This window comes from Apis florea, unplaced genomic scaffold, assembly GCF_048593485.1.
Source record: "Apis florea isolate Af1SG1 unplaced genomic scaffold, ASM4859348v1 contig_3517_pilon, whole genome shotgun sequence".
Taxonomy (NCBI): Eukaryota; Metazoa; Arthropoda; class Insecta; order Hymenoptera; family Apidae; genus Apis; species Apis florea.
This window is the reverse complement of record NW_028256778.1, coordinates 291,201-309,203: the sequence shown is the minus strand read 5'-3', so window position 1 is coordinate 309,203 and position 18,003 is coordinate 291,201. Positions and strand designations below refer to the sequence as shown.

At 31.1% G+C, this 18,003-nt stretch overlaps 3 protein-coding genes across 6 annotated transcripts; 1 reads left to right on the top strand and 2 right to left on the bottom strand.

Annotated features, from left to right (window-relative positions):
• Nucleotides 1–272: 272 nt before the first annotated feature.
• Nucleotides 273–6,241, bottom strand: Nup214 (nuclear pore complex protein Nup214). 2 transcript variants are annotated; one of them, XM_086913817.1, is made up of 6 exons: nt 5,502–5,670; nt 5,142–5,307; nt 5,014–5,073; nt 920–4,937; nt 599–782; nt 273–521 (listed from the first exon to the last, which is right to left on the bottom strand). In XM_086913817.1, exons 2-6 carry the CDS (start codon nt 5,151–5,153, stop codon nt 494–496), a joined length of 4,302 nt encoding a protein of 1,433 aa, XP_086769943.1. In that variant the 5' UTR covers nt 5,154–5,307; nt 5,502–5,670; the 3' UTR covers nt 273–493. The 2 variants fall into 2 exon arrangements, with proteins under 2 accessions (XP_086769943.1, XP_012349160.2); XM_012493706.2 differs by having other exon boundaries at nt 5,014–5,307; nt 5,502–6,241.
• LOC100870846 (WD repeat-containing protein 46) lies at nt 6,198–8,926 on the top strand. The gene is made up of 6 exons (XM_003698620.4): nt 6,198–6,441; nt 6,547–7,235; nt 7,342–7,658; nt 7,783–8,107; nt 8,197–8,310; nt 8,379–8,926. The coding sequence occupies exons 1-6, from the start codon at nt 6,357–6,359 to the stop codon at nt 8,502–8,504; spliced, it is 1,656 nt and encodes a 551-aa protein (XP_003698668.3). The 5' UTR covers nt 6,198–6,356; the 3' UTR covers nt 8,505–8,926.
• On the bottom strand, nt 8,863–17,290 carry alpha-Spec (alpha spectrin). Of its 3 annotated transcripts, none has more exons than XM_031920053.2 (8): nt 17,220–17,290; nt 16,856–17,083; nt 16,543–16,774; nt 12,853–16,469; nt 12,724–12,768; nt 9,400–12,361; nt 9,143–9,309; nt 8,863–9,055 (listed from the first exon to the last, which is right to left on the bottom strand). In XM_031920053.2, the coding sequence occupies exons 2-8, from the start codon at nt 17,003–17,005 to the stop codon at nt 8,927–8,929; spliced, it is 7,302 nt and encodes a 2,433-aa protein (XP_031775913.2). In that variant the 5' UTR covers nt 17,006–17,083; nt 17,220–17,290; the 3' UTR covers nt 8,863–8,926. The 3 variants fall into 3 exon arrangements, with proteins under 3 accessions (XP_031775913.2, XP_086769941.1, XP_086769942.1); XM_086913815.1 differs by having other exon boundaries at nt 17,225–17,286; XM_086913816.1 differs by lacking the exon at nt 12,724–12,768.
• Between the last annotated feature and the right edge of the window lie 713 nt (nt 17,291–18,003).

Below are 18,003 nucleotides of genomic sequence, written 5' to 3'. Positions count from 1 at the left end.
TCATTATTATCTCTTTTAAAAATCCTTGCAATGAAATATATAATTTCTGTTAATTGAAAGATACATTAGAAAATGTAAGAACTTCAAAAATTATGATAATTTATTAATAAAAGAAAAATAATTTGCAGAAGAAAAAGAAAAGAAAATATAAAAATTTTAATCTTTTTAATTAATTAAAGATTTTTATGAAAATTAATGAAATTTTTTACTTATCTTAAAAAATATTATTAATTGTAAATTTATATAATAATAATTATATAATAATAATATTATTAATTGTAAATATATTTTTATTGTAAGTTTGAAATATTCTAAATCATTTTTTATAATACAAATTTCAACAATATTTTAAAACTAATAATGTTCAATCTATTTATAAAAAATAATCATAAATACATAATTTAAAAAGATTGAGAGGAGGACACAAAAATTTTATTTCTTTTTTATAAAAATAACGTGTCTTAAAATATGATATATCTTGAATGTTTATTAACTACCGCCAAGTGGAAAAAGAGCTTCCACTGCAACAAAAAATATATTAAACATTTTTAATTATATTATTTTAAAAATTTAAATAAAAAATTCAACTTAAACTTACCTAGTGAATACTGGAGATTTTGGTGTATCTGCACTTTTTTGTGCTAAACTACTGAAACTCAATCCACCAGATTGATTTGCCAAAGATTCAAATGTACTACTACCATTTACATTTCCAAAAACTTTTGGCATATTGTTATCAATTGGAGCAGGGCTTCCTCCCAAGGTAGGTGGACTTCCAAATGCTATTTAATAATATTTTTTTATAATTTTATTTTTATATTTTTATAATTAAATTTTGTTACATATATTTACTACATTTGTTATATATATAAAAAAATATAAATATAATAAAATATAATAATATATATAATATACTTACTTGGAGAAGTAACTCCAAATGTGGTTGATCCAAAACCACCACCAAAAATTGGTTTTGGAGCTCCAAATGTTGGTGGTGATCCAAATATTGGTTTGGTATTAAATGAAGGTGCTTGCCCAAAGGCAGGTTGTGCACCTAATACAGATTGTTCTACTCCCATTGGCGATGTATTAGCTGTAACACCACTAAATACAGATGTAGATCCAGATGATGGTAATGCTGGAGTAACATTATTTGCTGTACTTCCAAAGAAAGATGTAGAACCCGTATTTGATGTCGAACCAAATATTGAATCAGATTTTTGGGCATTATTATCAAATATAGACATTTGAGGCGATCCAAATGTATTTATCGTGGATGCATTTCCTCCGAAAATAGAAGTTGGAGAAGATGTTGCTTGAGTATTTCCACCGAAAATCGAATTGGTATTTCCGCTAAAGATTGAAACGGTTGTCATAGGTGCTTTACGAAACATAAATGCATCCGCAGAAGTTTCAAAAGGTTTAAAAACAGGTTTTTCAGAAGTAGTAGGTGTTGAAGAAACTACTGGTGTACTTGGAAATTGAGAATTCATTGTAAGAGAAGGTTGAAAAACTGAAGCAACTGAAGTTGTTATATTTCCAAATGTAAGTGTAGAAGAAGTAGTAGTAGCAGTATTGGTGAGATTTGTTGTAGGTAAATTAATGGTAGCTTTCTCAAAAGATTTTGATAAAGAACTTTGAAAAGGAGATATTGTATCAGAAGTTGTTATTGTACTTGCTGTAGTACTTGATGCTGGAATGAAATCGCCAAATAATGGCATAGATGAAGTACTTGTTGTTTGTGTAGTTGGAGTAGTTGTTGTGATAGTACATGTAGTTATAGTTGCATTAGAATTCGAAATTCCTCCAAATATAGAAATATTTGATGTATTTGTTTGACTACTAAATAAAGGAGTAGCAGAAGATGTAGATAAACCTTGAATAGAACTTGTTGAAGTTTTTGATTCAGAAGAAGGTATTTCTTCAATTGTCACAGAAGGTGTAGTTGTAACTGTTTCCTTAAGAGAAGCTCCAGTTACGAGTTTTACAGAAATCTGATTTTCGCTTGATGTTTGCCCTAATAATATCTGAAAGCCAGGTGTTCCAAATGTAGATTTATAGTTATATTTTCCATCGACATTAGAACTATTAGAAACATTAGATATTTGATTAGTCGTTTGCAAACCAGCAAATGATCCTGCTAAACTTAACGAATCTTGCGTTTGAGATGTCGTCGTTGATGGCATCATTTTTAAATTAAATGAAGTAGTAATATTTGAAGGTTTTGAAGCAAAAGAAAATGTTTGTGCACTTGTTGTTTGAGATATAGCAAATGTATTTTGTGTAGTACTTTTTATTGATGTAGAGGTAATTGGAGTAGCAAAACTAAATGTAGATATTGATTTAGTTTTTGTTATTGTTGTTAATTGTGTTGTTATTCCAGTATTTGGAATAACAGTAGTTGTTTGTATCTTCTCTGATGAAATTTCTGGTGATAATGAATCTTTTAATGAAGTATTATTAAGTAAATTATTTTCTACTTTGAACCATACTGAATTCTGTGCAGCAATTTCTTCTGATTTTTGTGTTGATATATCAGATGTAATAGTATCAACCTTAGGTAAAGATTTTATTATATTAGATGAAATATGAGGAGAAACATTGCTTTGATTGAATATAATAGTATCTTGTTTTGGTTTAGTATTTTGAGATATTGTAGTAATTGGTAAAGTACTAGATATTTTTTCTGTTTTATTTCCAATTATAGATGGAAAAGTAATACCAAAGTTAGGTTTGCTTTGCATTTTATTTTGTGTTGATGCATTAGTTTCACTTGTACCAATTCTTGCTACAATACTATTTAAGGATGCTAACGGACTTTGTTGATTTGTATTTTCAATACTTTGTTTCTTGATAATTGAATTTTGTTTGGAAGTAGATTGTTCCATTTTGTTTTGAATATTAACATTTGTAATATTGAGAGAATTTAAAGAGGATAAAGTTGCTTCTAAACGAAGCAATATTTTCTCTTGACTAGGAGAAGGATTAACAGGTTTTATTATCCTTGGAGTAGAAATAGACAAATGTTTTCTTAATTTAATTTGTTTTTCTGGAGTGAAACTCAAAGTTCTAGAAGCAATTGCTTTACATCGCGCTTCTATAATTCCTGTATTTCTTGAAAGAGTATTCAAAGATTTTGGTGATGTGATATTTAAATTAGATAATGAACGATTTAACCCAAAAATACTATTACTACAAATATTTGATTTCCATTTATTTTTAAGTTGTTCTATTTTGCTTTTTTCTTCTTGAATAATTTTATTATGTAATATGAGATTTTGGTAAATGAATTCCAAATGAGGAATTTTCATACGTGACATTTCTTGATATTTATGATCTGACCATTCTAAATCTAAGATTTTAGTAGCTTGAGTAAGTTGTGTTTGAGTATAATAATAAAGTTTTTGTAAATCAAATATTTTATTACTATCTCCACAATTTCTAGTAGTAATATCATTAGTTGCTGCATTTTTTTTTGATTTTGTTTCCTCAACCCAAGCAAATGATTGTAATAACAATGCTTTTAAATATGCAATGTCACTAGACAAGCTATTTGTTGTTTTTTTCAATTCTCGCAGAAATTGATCTATTATAGTAATTGTATCTACAAGTTTTTGACGTTCTTCTTCTGTACCACATTCCCACGTTTGTGGTTCTAATCTATTACATAATTCCTTTTCAAACAAATTACGTTCTTCTATATAAGCACGATAAGCAAAATAATCTGCAGATGAATTAGATTCTTGCATAGGTTCTTGCATAATTATTTCTTTAACTGACGTTAATTTAACATCCAATTTATCAATTTCTTGAGGTTGAATTTCTTTAGCTGGTTCTAATAATTTTATTCCTATGTTTGTATGTTCAGATTTTTGTTCTTGTTTTAGTTTTTCAGTTGAAGGTTGTACAACAAAATTACTTCCTTGACCAAATTTATTGAAAATATTTCCTGAAGAAATAGATTTTGAACGTTCAGAAACATTTTCTGGTTGTTTAGAAAGTGGTGTACTAGTTGCTAGACCATTCATAATAAAAGATGTTTCAAATCCTGTTTGTATTTGTGGTGGAGTTCCAATAATTTCTGTAGGTGGACAATTAATTGGAGGACAATTAGGGGTCAGATTCACCATATGAAAACTACATAATTGTCCAGATGTTGCAAGAATATGAAGTATAGGAACTGGATGAGGTAAAGTAGAATCTGCTCCCCATGGTAATTTTCTAACTGCAGATTTGTCAATAGCTAAACCCACTGGATAGCTTTCTGTAGTATGAATCAATGGTAGTTCAGCTCTGCCACTATCTACCAATTGCCATTGATTCCAAGTAATTCCTTTATCTGTAGATCCTAATACAGCTACTTCACTACTATTACTGCTAGCAGCAATAATTAAACCCCATTCTGGCACATGATCAAAATAATAACGTGGAATTGTTCCTTCTCCTTCTGCATCTGTTACTCCATAAGTAATATCTTCATAACAAGTAAAAATAGCATTTGCTTCACCTTTGGGAGCATCAATTATAAGAACATTAATCCCTTGTTCATTACCCAAATAAGCAGCACAAAACTGATAATTACTGATCCATAAAATACTAACAACTTCTCCAATATATGGGTTTGGACCAGAAATTGTTCTAGCTACTTTTAAATCAGGTTTAAATTGTACTATATTACCATTTTTACAACCCACAACAATTTGTTTCCCCTTAGGACTCCATGCTGCACATAAAGCATGTAAACCATCATCATTAAATTTCTCTAAAACTTTTGATTCAATTTCCTTTTTTTTTTCTTTTATTTTAAAACTACCAATTGTATAATCACTAGCTATTGTACATAACATTCCTGATATAGCAGGATTCCATCGTAGATCATTCACAAATATATCTCCATTTGATGTAGAAACTTTAACTTTATGTAATAATTGTAAATTCTGGAAAAAAAGATATGATTATAAAATTCTTTAAAAATATCAAAAAAAAAAGAATTTCATATTAATTTAGACATACATTTTTTGTAAGTGCTTGTGCATCATAAATTAAAATTATAGATCCATGTGCTGCCACAGCTAAATAGGAACAATCACAATTAAGTGTTAATTTAGACACAGCTACAGGTATATTAAATTCTACTTTCCACTCTGGGTCATTATCTTCTCCTGGTTTTAACATAATTATTTTATTATTTTGACCTACATATAACAATCCCCTTTTCTTATCTGTAACCAATAAACTGCATGCAGTTGGTATGGATGTAAATGCATCTAAAACTTGGGAAGTATTTGACTGTTTAAATTGAAATTCCTGAAAAATTACAATAAGATGTATATAACAGAAATATAACAAAATAATATATATGAATGTACATATATATTTTTTTATTTTTAAAAGAATGACGTATTATATAAATACATGATCTAAAAATTTTAAGAAAAGTTTTTATAGGCTAGAAAGCAAATATTAATACAATTATATTTTTAAAAAGTAACATGTAATACCTGTATATCTTTTGGATCAGGTGCAGTTTTCATGTTTAATTACTTTATAATAATCTTTATATAAACAATTACGTTTGAAAATAAATTTGCCGGATTCTTGGCAGGTTAAATTTGAAGTATACAAAAGTAACAACAGTTGTACAACCTTTGATTATGTATATAGATTAAGATTGAACTATATATTATTTCTCATGTTTTTATATTGAGCACGAATAAGATTATAAAATAGATCTACCATCTTATGGAATTTTCTATCTTATATTCTTGTATATCACTGAATTATTTTTAACACAGATAAAATACAAAATAGATATAATATTCAATGCACTTCATATTTTATACTAAAAAAACTCTACTATTTTCAACATTATCGATTCAATTCGAAATAAAATTGCAATATTAATGATAATTGAAACTGAAACTAAATTTCAATAAAATTATAAATAAATATAAATACAAAAAAATAAAATAAATAAATGTAAATAAAATAAGATTATAAATAGATTTGAACATTTGGAAATATCATTTTTTGATAGATTATTTACAAAATATTTATATATTGATAAAATATAATGATATTATATATTTATATATTGATCTTTTTATGGTTTTCATTGAAGAAAGATTTAATGAAATGAATATCTAAGATTTAATAAAGAAAAAAATCATTGATAGAAATTATTCATTAATTCGTTCATTCTGTAAACGTTGCTTTAAATAAATATGGCGTCTTATAAATTTACGCGTGGTGATCGATTAAAATTATGACAAAGAGTAGAATTTAAATTTTAATATAATAAAAAAAATAATTGTTTTAATTATCAAATATAATTGTTGTTTTAATTATCAAGAACAATGAAATCTACAAAAATAACGAGACCTACAGAAACAATGCAAGTTAAAAAAACAATGAAATCTATGAGAAGAATGAAATCCACAAGTACTTATACACATAATTTATTTACATATATGTATTGTTTATTCATTGATATAATTTTATTTTATATGATTATATTTTAAAAATAATTATAAATAATATTTACAGATCATAGATATCGTAATCAAGTATCAATTGATCCAGAAAAATTAGCAAAATATAGTAAAGGTGATGGAATTGATTTAAAATCAGGATCATCTAAAATCAGAAATAAAGTAATAAAACAAAAATTAAAAAGAAAGGAGAAAAATTTTGAAATAACAGTAAAAGATACTGCTCGTACTGAATTACTTTTGACAGAAGATTATGGTTGTTTGGAAGCTGATGCTGGAGAAATAACAGTACAATATAATCAAAAACAAATTGCAGATAATGCAGATATAACAAGTGCTGCTAAACATTTTACATTAAATTTAGATTTTGGACCGTATTATATAAAATATACAAGAAATGGTAGACATTTAGTATTAGGTGGGAAGAAAGGTCATGTAGCTGCTTTAGATTGGATCACAAAAAAATTAGCTTGTGAAATAAATGTAATGGAATCAGTACATGATGTATCATGGCTTCATATAGAAACAATGTTTGCAGTAGCACAAAAAGAATGGGTATTTATTTATGACAATCAAGGAATTGAACTTCATTGTTTAAAATTAATGAACAAAATTAATAAATTAGAATTTTTGCCTTATCATTTTTTACTTGCCAGTGGATCTAGAGATGGTTACTTGGCATGGTTAGATATTTCCATTGGAAAATTTGTAAACTCTTTTAATTCCAAATTAGGAAAAATAGCAGTAAGTTTAAATATAGTTTATAATTTTTTACTTATTATTATTTATATTATTTACTATTTAGTTAATATAATATAATTAATGTAAAAAATTATCAATTATTTTATAGGTAATGACACAAAATCCTAGTAATGCATTACTTTGTGTGGGTGACTCAAAAGGTATAGTTTCAATGTGGTCTCCAAATAGTAAAGATCCTTTGGTAAAAATGTTATGTCATACTCAAGCAGTAGCTGCTTGTGCAGTTCATCCTTATGGAACTTATATGGCAACTAGTTGCCAAGATAAATTTGTAAAAATATGGGATATTAGACAATTAGCAGGTCCAGTGCATAATTATCGTGTACGGGCTCCAGTTCAACATTTATCTTATAGTCAATGTGGTCAATTAGCATTAGCTATGGGAAATGTTGTAGAAGTTTATCGGTAAATTATAATTATAATTTATATATATATATATATATATATTAATTTATTATATTATATTAATAATATATTAATTTAATAATAATTTATAATTTATGCATATAAATATAATTTCTATTATTAGATCATTGGCCAATGAAATAAAACCTTACTTACGTCATAGAGCTGAATGGACTGTGACAAGTATGCAATTTTGTCCATATGAAGATATTTTAGGTATTGGTACATTGAGAGGAGTTTCTTCTCTTTTAGTACCAGGAAGTGGAGAAGCTAACTTTGATGCTCTTGAAAATAATCCATTCCAAACTAAAATTCAGAGACGCGAAGCTGAAATAAAAGCTCTATTAGATAAGATTCAACCAGAATTAATATGTTTGGATCCAATTGCTATTACAGAAGTAGATGTACCCACCTTAAAAGATAAAATAGAAGCTAAAAAGAATCTTTTGGTGAGTATTTAATAAATTAAATTAATTTTCTTTTTTATAATAATTAAAAAAAAATAATTAAAAAACTCTATATCATATTATGCTTATAGTATCTTAAACCAAAAGAGATAGATTTCAAACCTCGTAGAACGAAGGCTAAAGGTAAAGGCGGAACAGCTAAAGTAATTAAGACTAAAAAGATTCTAAAAGATTTAAATCGAAGGGTAAATAATTTTTTTTTTTTTTGATACATATATATTATAAATATTAAAAAATATTACTTTTTTTTTAGGAAACTATTAATATACTTCGCCAAGCAAATATTGAATCAAATATAAAGAAAGTAGAAAAATCTCAAAAAGATTATGGAATATTAAATAGATTTTTACCAAGATCTAATAAACAAACAAGTAGATAGCGTATTATTACGAATTATTAAAAAGAATATAATTCTATTTTATTTTTTCTTATTTAAGTTTTACTATATATATTTAAATATAGTTTTTAATTTTACATAATCTCAATAAAATTTTGTTAAAAAAAAATTTTTTAAATTATTTCATACTGTAAAATACATATGTAAATCATTATATATAATGCATATAATTTATTTTTCATGATTTTTCATTAATAGCAAATATGTTACATACAAAACAGTATAAAGTGCGCTGTAAATAAATTTAAGATAAATGATTGGTTACATATATATATATATATATATGTATATATAGTATTGAAGTGTGAGGTGTTTAATGAAATAAGTAAGCATTCAATAGTTTAACTGTAACATTCTATAATTTAATTGTTATAATAAAAAAGGAATAATTTATGTAACTACAATTAATTCTGGAAAAGAGTGCGAGTAAATTCAATATAATCCAATGCTCCTGTGATTGGTCGTTCCGTTTTTGGATCGACATAAGGTTTCATGCGAGCAACACAATAATCAGCCATCTCCTTGGTAAGATTCTAAACATATACATAATATATTGTTAATAGGAAAAAGATAAGAATAAATTAATAATTATATATTTAAAAATTATTTTTTATACTTACAGCATATAATTCTTCTTTCGTAACATATGGCCGATCTGCAGCAGTAATAGCACGGAAAGCATTTTCTATTTCCTCAGAACTTTGTACATTTTCTGTTTCCTTACTGATCATAAATGCCATATATTCTTGCAATGATACATAACCATCTCTATTTGGATCAACAACATCTGAAAAATAAAAATTTTATATTATACAGTACAACATTATAAATTTATATATAAATATATCTATATTTCATAATTATTTTTTAAATATACCAAGGATGTTTTCAAATTCTGGATCAGGTTGGCCTTCTTCTACCATTGGTAAATCATAACCAAGAGCTCTCAAACATGACTTGAATTCTTGATGATTTAAACGACCACTCTTATCCTTATCAAAGTGTTTAAACATCATTGAGAATTCTTTAAGGGCATCTTCAGAAACACCAGATTGATTACGTGCTTGTATTTGTTGTTCTAAGTTGTGTTGCATACGCATTCCCAATTGATCTAATTGATCCCACTGTTGTGCCAATCCTACGGTACTATGTTCCGTATAACGATTGTCCAATATTAAATGTTCTTCCAAAATTGCTCCCAAATCTTCGATTTTCTTCAAATCTTGACGACGTGCACGAACTTCTTGAGTTTTTCTCTTTGTTGCTTCTAATTGTTGTTCTAACGATCCTGATCCTTCCATCATAGATGTTCTTGTCTCCGCTAGCCACTGATGGAATGCGTTAGCATGTTTAGCAAATTCTTTACGCAATTTGTCATTTTCTTCTTGCCGTTGAGCTTCTTTTGCAAGCTCTACATCACGTTCTTTAATTATTTTTTGCAAATTGCGCCAAGTGTCTTCTAAAGCTTCCATTGTGAACCATGTGTACGGATTAGGACCAACATTAAAACTTTTGATTTGCCTATCAAGAGCTGCCAAAGCTTCAAAATCTGCCTCTGCTGAAGATAAACTTGCTTGAAATTGTGCATGTGCTTCTCTAAGAGCTCGAATTTCTTCAATACTATTACATCGTACAGGATCGGTTAAATCTTCTTCTGCGTTTTCAAACCATGAATTGAAAGCAGATGCTTTTTTGGCAAATGTTAAATACAATTCTTCAATTTGTCTGAATTGATCTTGCATTCTTAGCAAACGTTGCTTTCTTGCATCAGAATCAGCTAAAAGCTTCTGCCAGCGAGCAATAACATCTGCATGACGTTTCTGAATACTAGGTGTCTGATCGTGTCCAGAATCGACTAGCATTTCTTTCAAAGAAGTAATATTCTGAATTCCCTCGTGTTCAAAGGCATGTAATCCCGCGTCAAAGGTTTCTTGTTTAGTTAATAACGTCTGTACGGTAGACAAATCTCTTCCGAATTCTTCTGAACGTACATGAGTTTCCTTATCAGCAATCCAAGATTCAACTACATCTGCTTTCCACATAAATTGTAAATATGCCGAATTATCATTAAGTCGAGTCTTCCTTCTGGCTGCAAGAGCACCAAGTTGTTCTAATTTATTACGAAGCTGGGCACATCTTTGTCCTATTGCATCTGCACGATGATTTCCAGCTTTAATCAAAGCTTCTCCAGCTTCACAGATATCTTTGCAACGTTCACCATGAGCTGCGAAATCAGTTTCAAAGGCATCGTGTTTTTTCAATAAGCCTTGTACAGCAGCCATGGTGTCACCATAATCTTCAACTGATAACAATTGTTGTTTTTCCGTGATCCAAGCTTCTTCTTCTTCGACTTTAGCCAAAAATTGTTGATAAGTTAGAGACTCATCTAGTTTTTGTCCTCTATTAGCAGCCAGTTGTTTCAATTCAGCCCATGCTTGGTTGAGAAGTTTCAAACGTTGCTCAATTTCAGGTACTCCCAGATTAGAAACATCCATCAATTTTTCTCCCGCTTCTTGAACAGCTTGTATCGCAGGCTCATGGCTACCTAACTCTGCCTCCAATCTCTTATGTTTCTTCTTTAAGTTTTGCACGCCAGTAAGATCACGACCATAATCATCTGATCCGACTAATAATTTTTTCTCCTTGATCCAAGACTCTTCATCAGCAATATCTCTGAAGAATTGGTGCAATGTATTTGCTTCATTTAATCTTGCTTGTCTATGAGCAGCAAGATTGCGAATTCTCTCGTAGCGCTCATTTATACTTTGTCGTTTTTCTTGAATACCAGCTGCATCAAATTGTCCACTTTCAATAAGAGAATCTGCCTGCGCGTTCATATCTTTGATTCTTTCTTCATGTGCCTGAATATCGGCTTCAACTAATTGGTGTTTTTTCATCAAATTTTGTACAGAAGCCAAATCTTTGCCAGCATCTTCAGATGTGAGTAAACTTTCCACTTCACCAAGCCAAAAATCAAGATCTTTAACAGCAGCGATATATGTGCGCTGTTTATTAGCTTCTTTAAGTTTCATAGATTTTTCTGTAGTTTTCTGAGTAAGATATTCCCATTGATCGGCAATTGAGGCAAGTCTTTTTTGGACGGCATCTTCAGAACCAGCACATTGATGTTTCTCAATTAAATTACCTCCCATGGCTAGTACAGATTGAATTCTATCAGCATTTGCTGCCAATTCGGCCTCAAATGCTTGATGTTTTTGATGTTTCGATTGAATATTAGCTGGATCTTTATAGTTCTCTTCAGTAGCCAATTGTAGTTTTTCAGCGATCCAATTTTCCATTTCATCAGCATCTCGAGAGAATTGTTGTAGAGTTTGAGATTCTCCCAATTTAGAACGCTTTTCAATAAGAGCATCTTTTAAATGTTTCCAACGATCGAGAACCTGGCAACGTCTTTCATCAATTGGTTTCGCAGCATAATGCTCGGCGGCAATCAGTTGATCAGCTAAAGTTTGCAACGTAGCAATCTTTTCTTCATGAGCGTTGATAGCTTTGTCAAAATCTTCGTGTTTCTTAATTAGAGCCTCCACATTATCGCTACTATCGACAGTATCTGCACTACTCAAGAAGGCTTCTCGTGCGCTCATCCAATTTTCAGCTTGCTCACAATCTCTACAGAATAATTGTAGCTCTAAATTTTGATCTAATTGCATACGTCGTTGGATCCAAGCTTTTTCTAGTTCTTGGCGTGCTTCTGCCATGGATTCGAGTTTTTCTTGAATTTCAACACTTGCATAATGACTGGATTGCAGAAGCTGTTGACCAAAAAGTTCGAATGCCTGGAAAGTACCTGCTCTGGCATCGATTTCCATGCGGTGTTCCTATAACATAAATGAAATAAAAGTTACATCAATTTATGTGTACTATTGATAAGAGCCTCCATAAATTCACACGCATATTTTGCACGGTTTCAATCCATTCGACAATAGACACTACGATAAGCGAAAAAGACAGCGATTACACTATAAAAAGCTTTGAAAATATTCCATAAGTGTTAATAAGGCGGTGTCTTCATTATTTTAAAACATCGATTTGTCAATCTGTTCTTTTTTTCATGAAAAGAAATTTAGCAACGTAAAAAAATATACATAAAAAAATGTGATTAATTATAAAAAATGTATAAAATGTATTCAGAGGCAAAGTCGCACAGTTTTGTTCCATGCTCTTTTCAACACTTCAGTACCTCTAGAAGTATGCCGTATCGTGCGTCTATCTCTGCTCTGTGATTCTATAATTCATGAATGACTCGTGAACGACTGTGTGATCATTTGATCATTTCAGTATCAGCTATCTTTTGATCGATCAAACTTACCTGATGTCGTTCGAGGAGAGCTTCTGCACCGGTTACATCCGAAGCCAGTTCCTCTGAAGCGACTAAACCCATCATTGAATTTATCCAAGCCATCAAATCTCTGTAATCGCTGAGAAAACGTTGTAGATCATAAGAATCCAATAACTTCTCCTTTCTGCTATTAGCTTTTGCCGTTAGTTGAGTCCACTCTTCGTTGATCTCTTTTTGCTTAGCATAAGTCTGTTCAGCAGTTTCAGGATGCGATTGCATCAGGCGATTTGCTGTCTCATCTAATTGTTTTATTTTATCTCCCAAAGCAGCTAGATCTCTTTCTAATCCTTCATGTTTGCGCTGCAAAGCTTGTACACTGCGCAGATCCTTTCCAAGATCGTCGTTATTTAGCGCAGCGTCTTTTTCACGAATCCAGTCCTTGGTCTCATCAACATCACGATGGAATCGTTGAACTTCGTGAGCAGAGCCGAGTTGATTAGCACGCTCTGCAGTAAGGGTTTGCAAACTGGTCCATTTTTCATTGAGATCCTGTATTTGCGTTTGAATTTTTAAAGCTGCTTCCGTTTGTCCAAGGCTCATTAATTGTACGGCAATCTCGTTCATCTCAGCAAGACGAACTTCATTGGCTTTAAGGTCAGCTTGGAAATCGTCGAATTTCTTTTGCATCACTTCTACTTGTTCCAAATCCTCACCAACATCTTGAACTTGAGCATGATTCTCTTTATCCTTGATCCAAGTAGCCAATTCTGCAGCTTCTCTGACGAGTACATAAGCTTTGGCTGTTTCATTAAGCTTGTTTTGTCTTTCACGGGCAAGCCTCAGAAGATCATCATATTGAGCTTCGATTTGAGCTTGTCTGGCTGCAATAGAACTTTGTTCTCTTGCTAAATTTTGCTGGGAAGCGCTCAATCCTGCTTCAGGTTCAACTCTTTTTACGTAAGCGGCTGGAACAAAACCTTGACGATCATTTACTTCAACCTTCCACCAATCTTTGTTGTTAGAATTCAACAGAGTCAAAGTATCACCCTTCTTCATGGAAACTTCTCTTGGTGATTTTTCTGTATAATCATATAGTGCCACCACACATTCTTTGCCAGTAATGTCAACAGTAGGAGTTTCTTGTTGACGGCAAGAGGCAGCTTGATCTCTAAGCGCGGCTATAGTACTTGCAAACGCTTCCAGATCACTGACTAATGCTTCGTGTTTCTTTAAGAGAGCTTCGGAACTGTCTTCATCTTTTCCATAATCAGCATTCATGACTATAGGTCGCTTCTCCTTCATCCAAGATTCAGCCTCGTTAGCATCAGCAAAGTACTGATGTGCTTGCAGAGAATCGTCTAAGTCATTTTTACGTTGTCTAGCTTTCTCTTTTAATTGTCCCCAATGTTCGTCCAGTGCAGCTAAACGTTGGCTAATTTCTTCGGCGGCGAAATGACTTTCTTGCAACATTGACGCACCTGCCTGACAAACAGCAGCCACGCGTGGTTCATGGTTATTTATCTCTGCTAGAACAGCCTGATGCTTTTTCTGTAGATTTTGTACACCAATGAGATCACGACCGCGATTGGTAGATGCTGCAACTGGTTCTTTCTCACGAATCCAGGCTTCTTCGTCTTCTATATCTCTAAATAATTGTTGAACCTGCAATGAATCGAGAAGTCGTTGTTTACGAATACTCATAGGCTGTTGAAGAGCTCCATATCGAGCTTGTAATTGTTCCTGTTTAGCTTTGATATTATCTGCATCAAAATGACCAGATTTCACAAATTGATCTGCAGCTTGGGCAATGCTTTCGATCCTGTCAGAATGAGATGCGACATCAGCTTCCAAAAGAGCATGTTTTTTTTGGAGATTTTGCACACTGGTTAAATCTTTACCGTAATCTTCAGACATCAATTGTCCTTCTACCTCTGAGAGCCATAATTCGATATCCTCGACAGTACGATTAAATTGTTGCTGTTGGGAGGCTTCTTGCAGTTTGGCTCCTTTCTTTTCGGTAGCATGAGTTAAACTTTCCCATAGAGACATGATTTCATCGGTACGAGTACGAATTCTATCGCTGGCATAGTGATCACTTTCGATTAATTCTTGTCCAGTAGCTACCATTTCTTCCATACGAGTTCTGTTGGCATTTAATTCTTGTTCAAAGTTTTGATGTTTCTGCACTTTTCCATTTAAATTAGTAGGATCTAAATAACTATCATCAGTGGCAAATTTGAGTTTTTCATTGACCCAACCCTTTGTTTCATCACAATCGCGTTCAAATTGTTGTAATTTGTATGCGTCCTCTAGGCGACGTCTTCTTTGAGCCGATTTTTCAAGAAGAATGGCGCGTCTCTCTAATAAAAATTGACGTCTTTGCGCTACATCATCTGCTGCATAATGTTCTCCTTCTATTAATTTACCAGCAAATTCATCCAATATTTTTATTTTTTCCTCCTGAGCAGCTAAAGATTTGTCAAAATCTTCATGCTTTTTAATAAGAGCTTCTACGCTGTCGAGCGAATCTCCCAAATCTTCGTTTGCTAAAAATGCTTCCTGTTTCGCCATCCATGCATCCGCTTGTTCTGTATCTCGATAAAATAATTGTAAGTCCATGCATTGTTCGTATAAAATTTTTCTCTTTTCCCAGAGACTTAAAAGAGATTGTTTATCTTCTGCGAGAGAATTTAATTTTCTAGTTACTTCCTCCGCAGCGTAATGTTTCTTTTCCAATAACTTGTTACCAGCCAATGTAGTCGCATCGAAGCTATCGGCTCTAGCATCAATTTCTCCTTTATGTTCTTGATGTCTTTCAACAAGAGCTTCTGCACCAGCTACATCTTTAGCTAATTCATCTGCTGAAATAATCGCGCGCATGTCGTTCATCCAAGAAACTAAATCTCTGTAATCGGCTAAAAATCTATGCAAGTAATAAGATTCATCAAGCTTCAAACGTCGTTCTTTTGCTTTTGCTGTTAAACTCTCCCATGATTGTAGTATCTCTGCGCGTTTAGCTTGAATTTGTTTAGAATGATCTGCTTGATGAATAGCCGCGAGACGATCTGCTTCAGCGCCTAATGTATAAACTTTATCTTCTAAAGCTGCCAAATCACGTTCTATGCCCTCATGCTTCCTTTGTAATGTTTGTACACTTGCAAGATCACGTCCAAAATCATCTGAAGATAAGACAACATCCTTCTCTGCAATCCAAGCCATTGTTTCATCAGCATCTCGATTGAATCTTTGAATTTCATGTGCACCAAAAAGTTTTTCTTGTCTCAAAACAGCAAGTTGTTTTAATCTTTGCCAAGATTCATTGAGTTCTTCTTTTCTACGTAAAATAGTGTCACGTTCAGGATGTCCATCTAGAAGAAGTTTATCTGCCAATTCATTTACTTCTGTTACTCTATATTCCTGGCTAGCCATATCTTTTTGGAATTCGTCAAATTTTCTTTGCAGAACTTCAACATGTTCTAAATCATGTCCAAATTCATCAGTTGTCACAAATGCTTCTTTATCATGAATCCAAAACATTACTTCGTCACAATGTCGCATAAATTGTACAAGTACCAAAGCTTGTTGTAACTTAAGGCCTTTGTCTGCTAATCTAGAGAGTAATAATTCCCACAATTGATGAAGATCCGCTATAAAATAAATTTGATTGTTAACTTCGAGCAATAAATTAAGTAAATACCATCAATATCAATGAAATCTTACCTAATCTCTTACGAATGACATCACTTGCAAAATGATGTTGAGCTATCATTTCTGATCCAGTATTATCTAATGATACTATAGCATTAGAATGAGCTGCAACTTCTGCTTCAAAAGCTTGATGCTTTTGTATTTTTGCTTGAAGATTTGTGGGATCTTTATAACTTTCATCTGAAGCAGCTTGCAATTTTTCGAAAATCCATCCTTCAAGTTCATCCGCATCTCGCTTAAAATACTAAAAACGAGTGAAATCGTTCATAACGCGATGAATAAAAGTTAAATAAAAATAAAAAAAATACGATAAAAAAATATATACTTGAAAGCGACGGGAGTCTTCAAGTTTATCTCTCTTATTTCTAGCTTCCGCTTTAAAATTTGCATATCGGCTGAGAACTTGCTCTCTTCTTTCTTGAATATCTTCCGGATTTTCTAAGATTTTTACTTCCTTTGGTGTAATCTGATCCATTTTGAAGAATGCTTATCGTTCGACGTTTGTAGACAACTCTCTACTGTCCAAAATGGCCACAGGGTGTGGTAAGATTAACTGTATAGTGAAATCAATAATTAAAGCTTTAACATTTCGTTCGTGTTCGTCTTTTGATATTCGTTTATAATTAAAAAGTTAAATAATTATTTACATAAAATATAATATGGATATATAATGTAAAAACAATTTGTACCTTACACAATTCTCCAGAATCTGACGTTGCTTTGACAACTATCGTTTCTCGAGGTTCGATACTAACTGTGGAATCATCTACGTGTGTAACAAGCACTGAAATACTTTCTCTTAAAACTACGTCACTGATTGGTCGACCAATAATACGCGGACCAATGGAATGTTTTCTTTAGATGAGTATCTTATCAATTCCATTTAAGTATATATAACTATTACGTCACAATCATGTAATCATTATAAGCAACTTTTAAAACTCGGTTTTTACAGTTTAATTTTATCTCATTCTTCTATTTTGATAAAATTATCTCATTCTTTTATTTTGAAAAAAATTATTATCTGATTTAAAAAATATATCTTTTTATTAATTATTATTATAATATTATAATATAATTATATTCATTCAAAAAATTAAAATTTAATGATTTTATATTTAATTATATTTAATAGATAATATAAAATCTTATTTTTTAATTTTTCTCTAATTGTAAGGGATTAATAAATGAATAATTATGATACAGTAATCTTTTATTAAATTTCACCTACAAACAACGAATCACAGAACGTTACATTAGAGTTCCTTACGTCAATCCATCGTGTCTTCGTATTATTTTACAAGTAAGTAATTATAGATTTATCCCTATTACAGTAAAGTCTTATTTGTTAAAATATCCTGCATCGTAGTCAATCGTTATGTATATGTAAATTTAATTTACCTAAAAATAGGATTTTTTGTTGCAGTGTCCATTCATTGTTTATAAGTGGATGTTATGTATAGAAGTGGTACT

Coding starts and splice junctions, on each gene's coding strand:
- alpha-Spec (XM_031920053.2), bottom strand. CDS start 17,005: ATGGATCAGATTACACCAAAGGAAGTAAAAATCTTAGAAAATCCGGAA. Junction 12,362..12,723: donor GATACGGCATACTTCTAGAG/GTACTGAAGTGT, acceptor TTTATGTTATAG/GAACACCGCATGGAAATCGA. Junction 9,056..9,142: donor CGAAAGAAGAATTATATGCT/GTAAGTATAAAA, acceptor GTATATGTTTAG/AATCTTACCAAGGAGATGGC.
- Nup214 (XM_012493706.2), bottom strand. CDS start 5,534: ATGAAAACTGCACCTGATCCAAAAGATATACAG. Junction 5,308..5,501: donor CTGATCCAAAAGATATACAG/GTATTACATGTT, acceptor GTAATTTTTCAG/GAATTTCAATTTAAACAGTC. Junction 783..919: donor ATTTGGAGTTACTTCTCCAA/GTAAGTATATTA, acceptor ATTATTAAATAG/CATTTGGAAGTCCACCTACC.
- LOC100870846 (XM_003698620.4), top strand. CDS start 6,357: ATGAAATCTACAAAAATAACGAGACCTACAGAAACAATGCAAGTTAAA. Junction 7,236..7,341: donor CCAAATTAGGAAAAATAGCA/GTAAGTTTAAAT, acceptor ATTATTTTATAG/GTAATGACACAAAATCCTAG. Junction 8,108..8,196: donor AAGCTAAAAAGAATCTTTTG/GTGAGTATTTAA, acceptor TTATGCTTATAG/TATCTTAAACCAAAAGAGAT.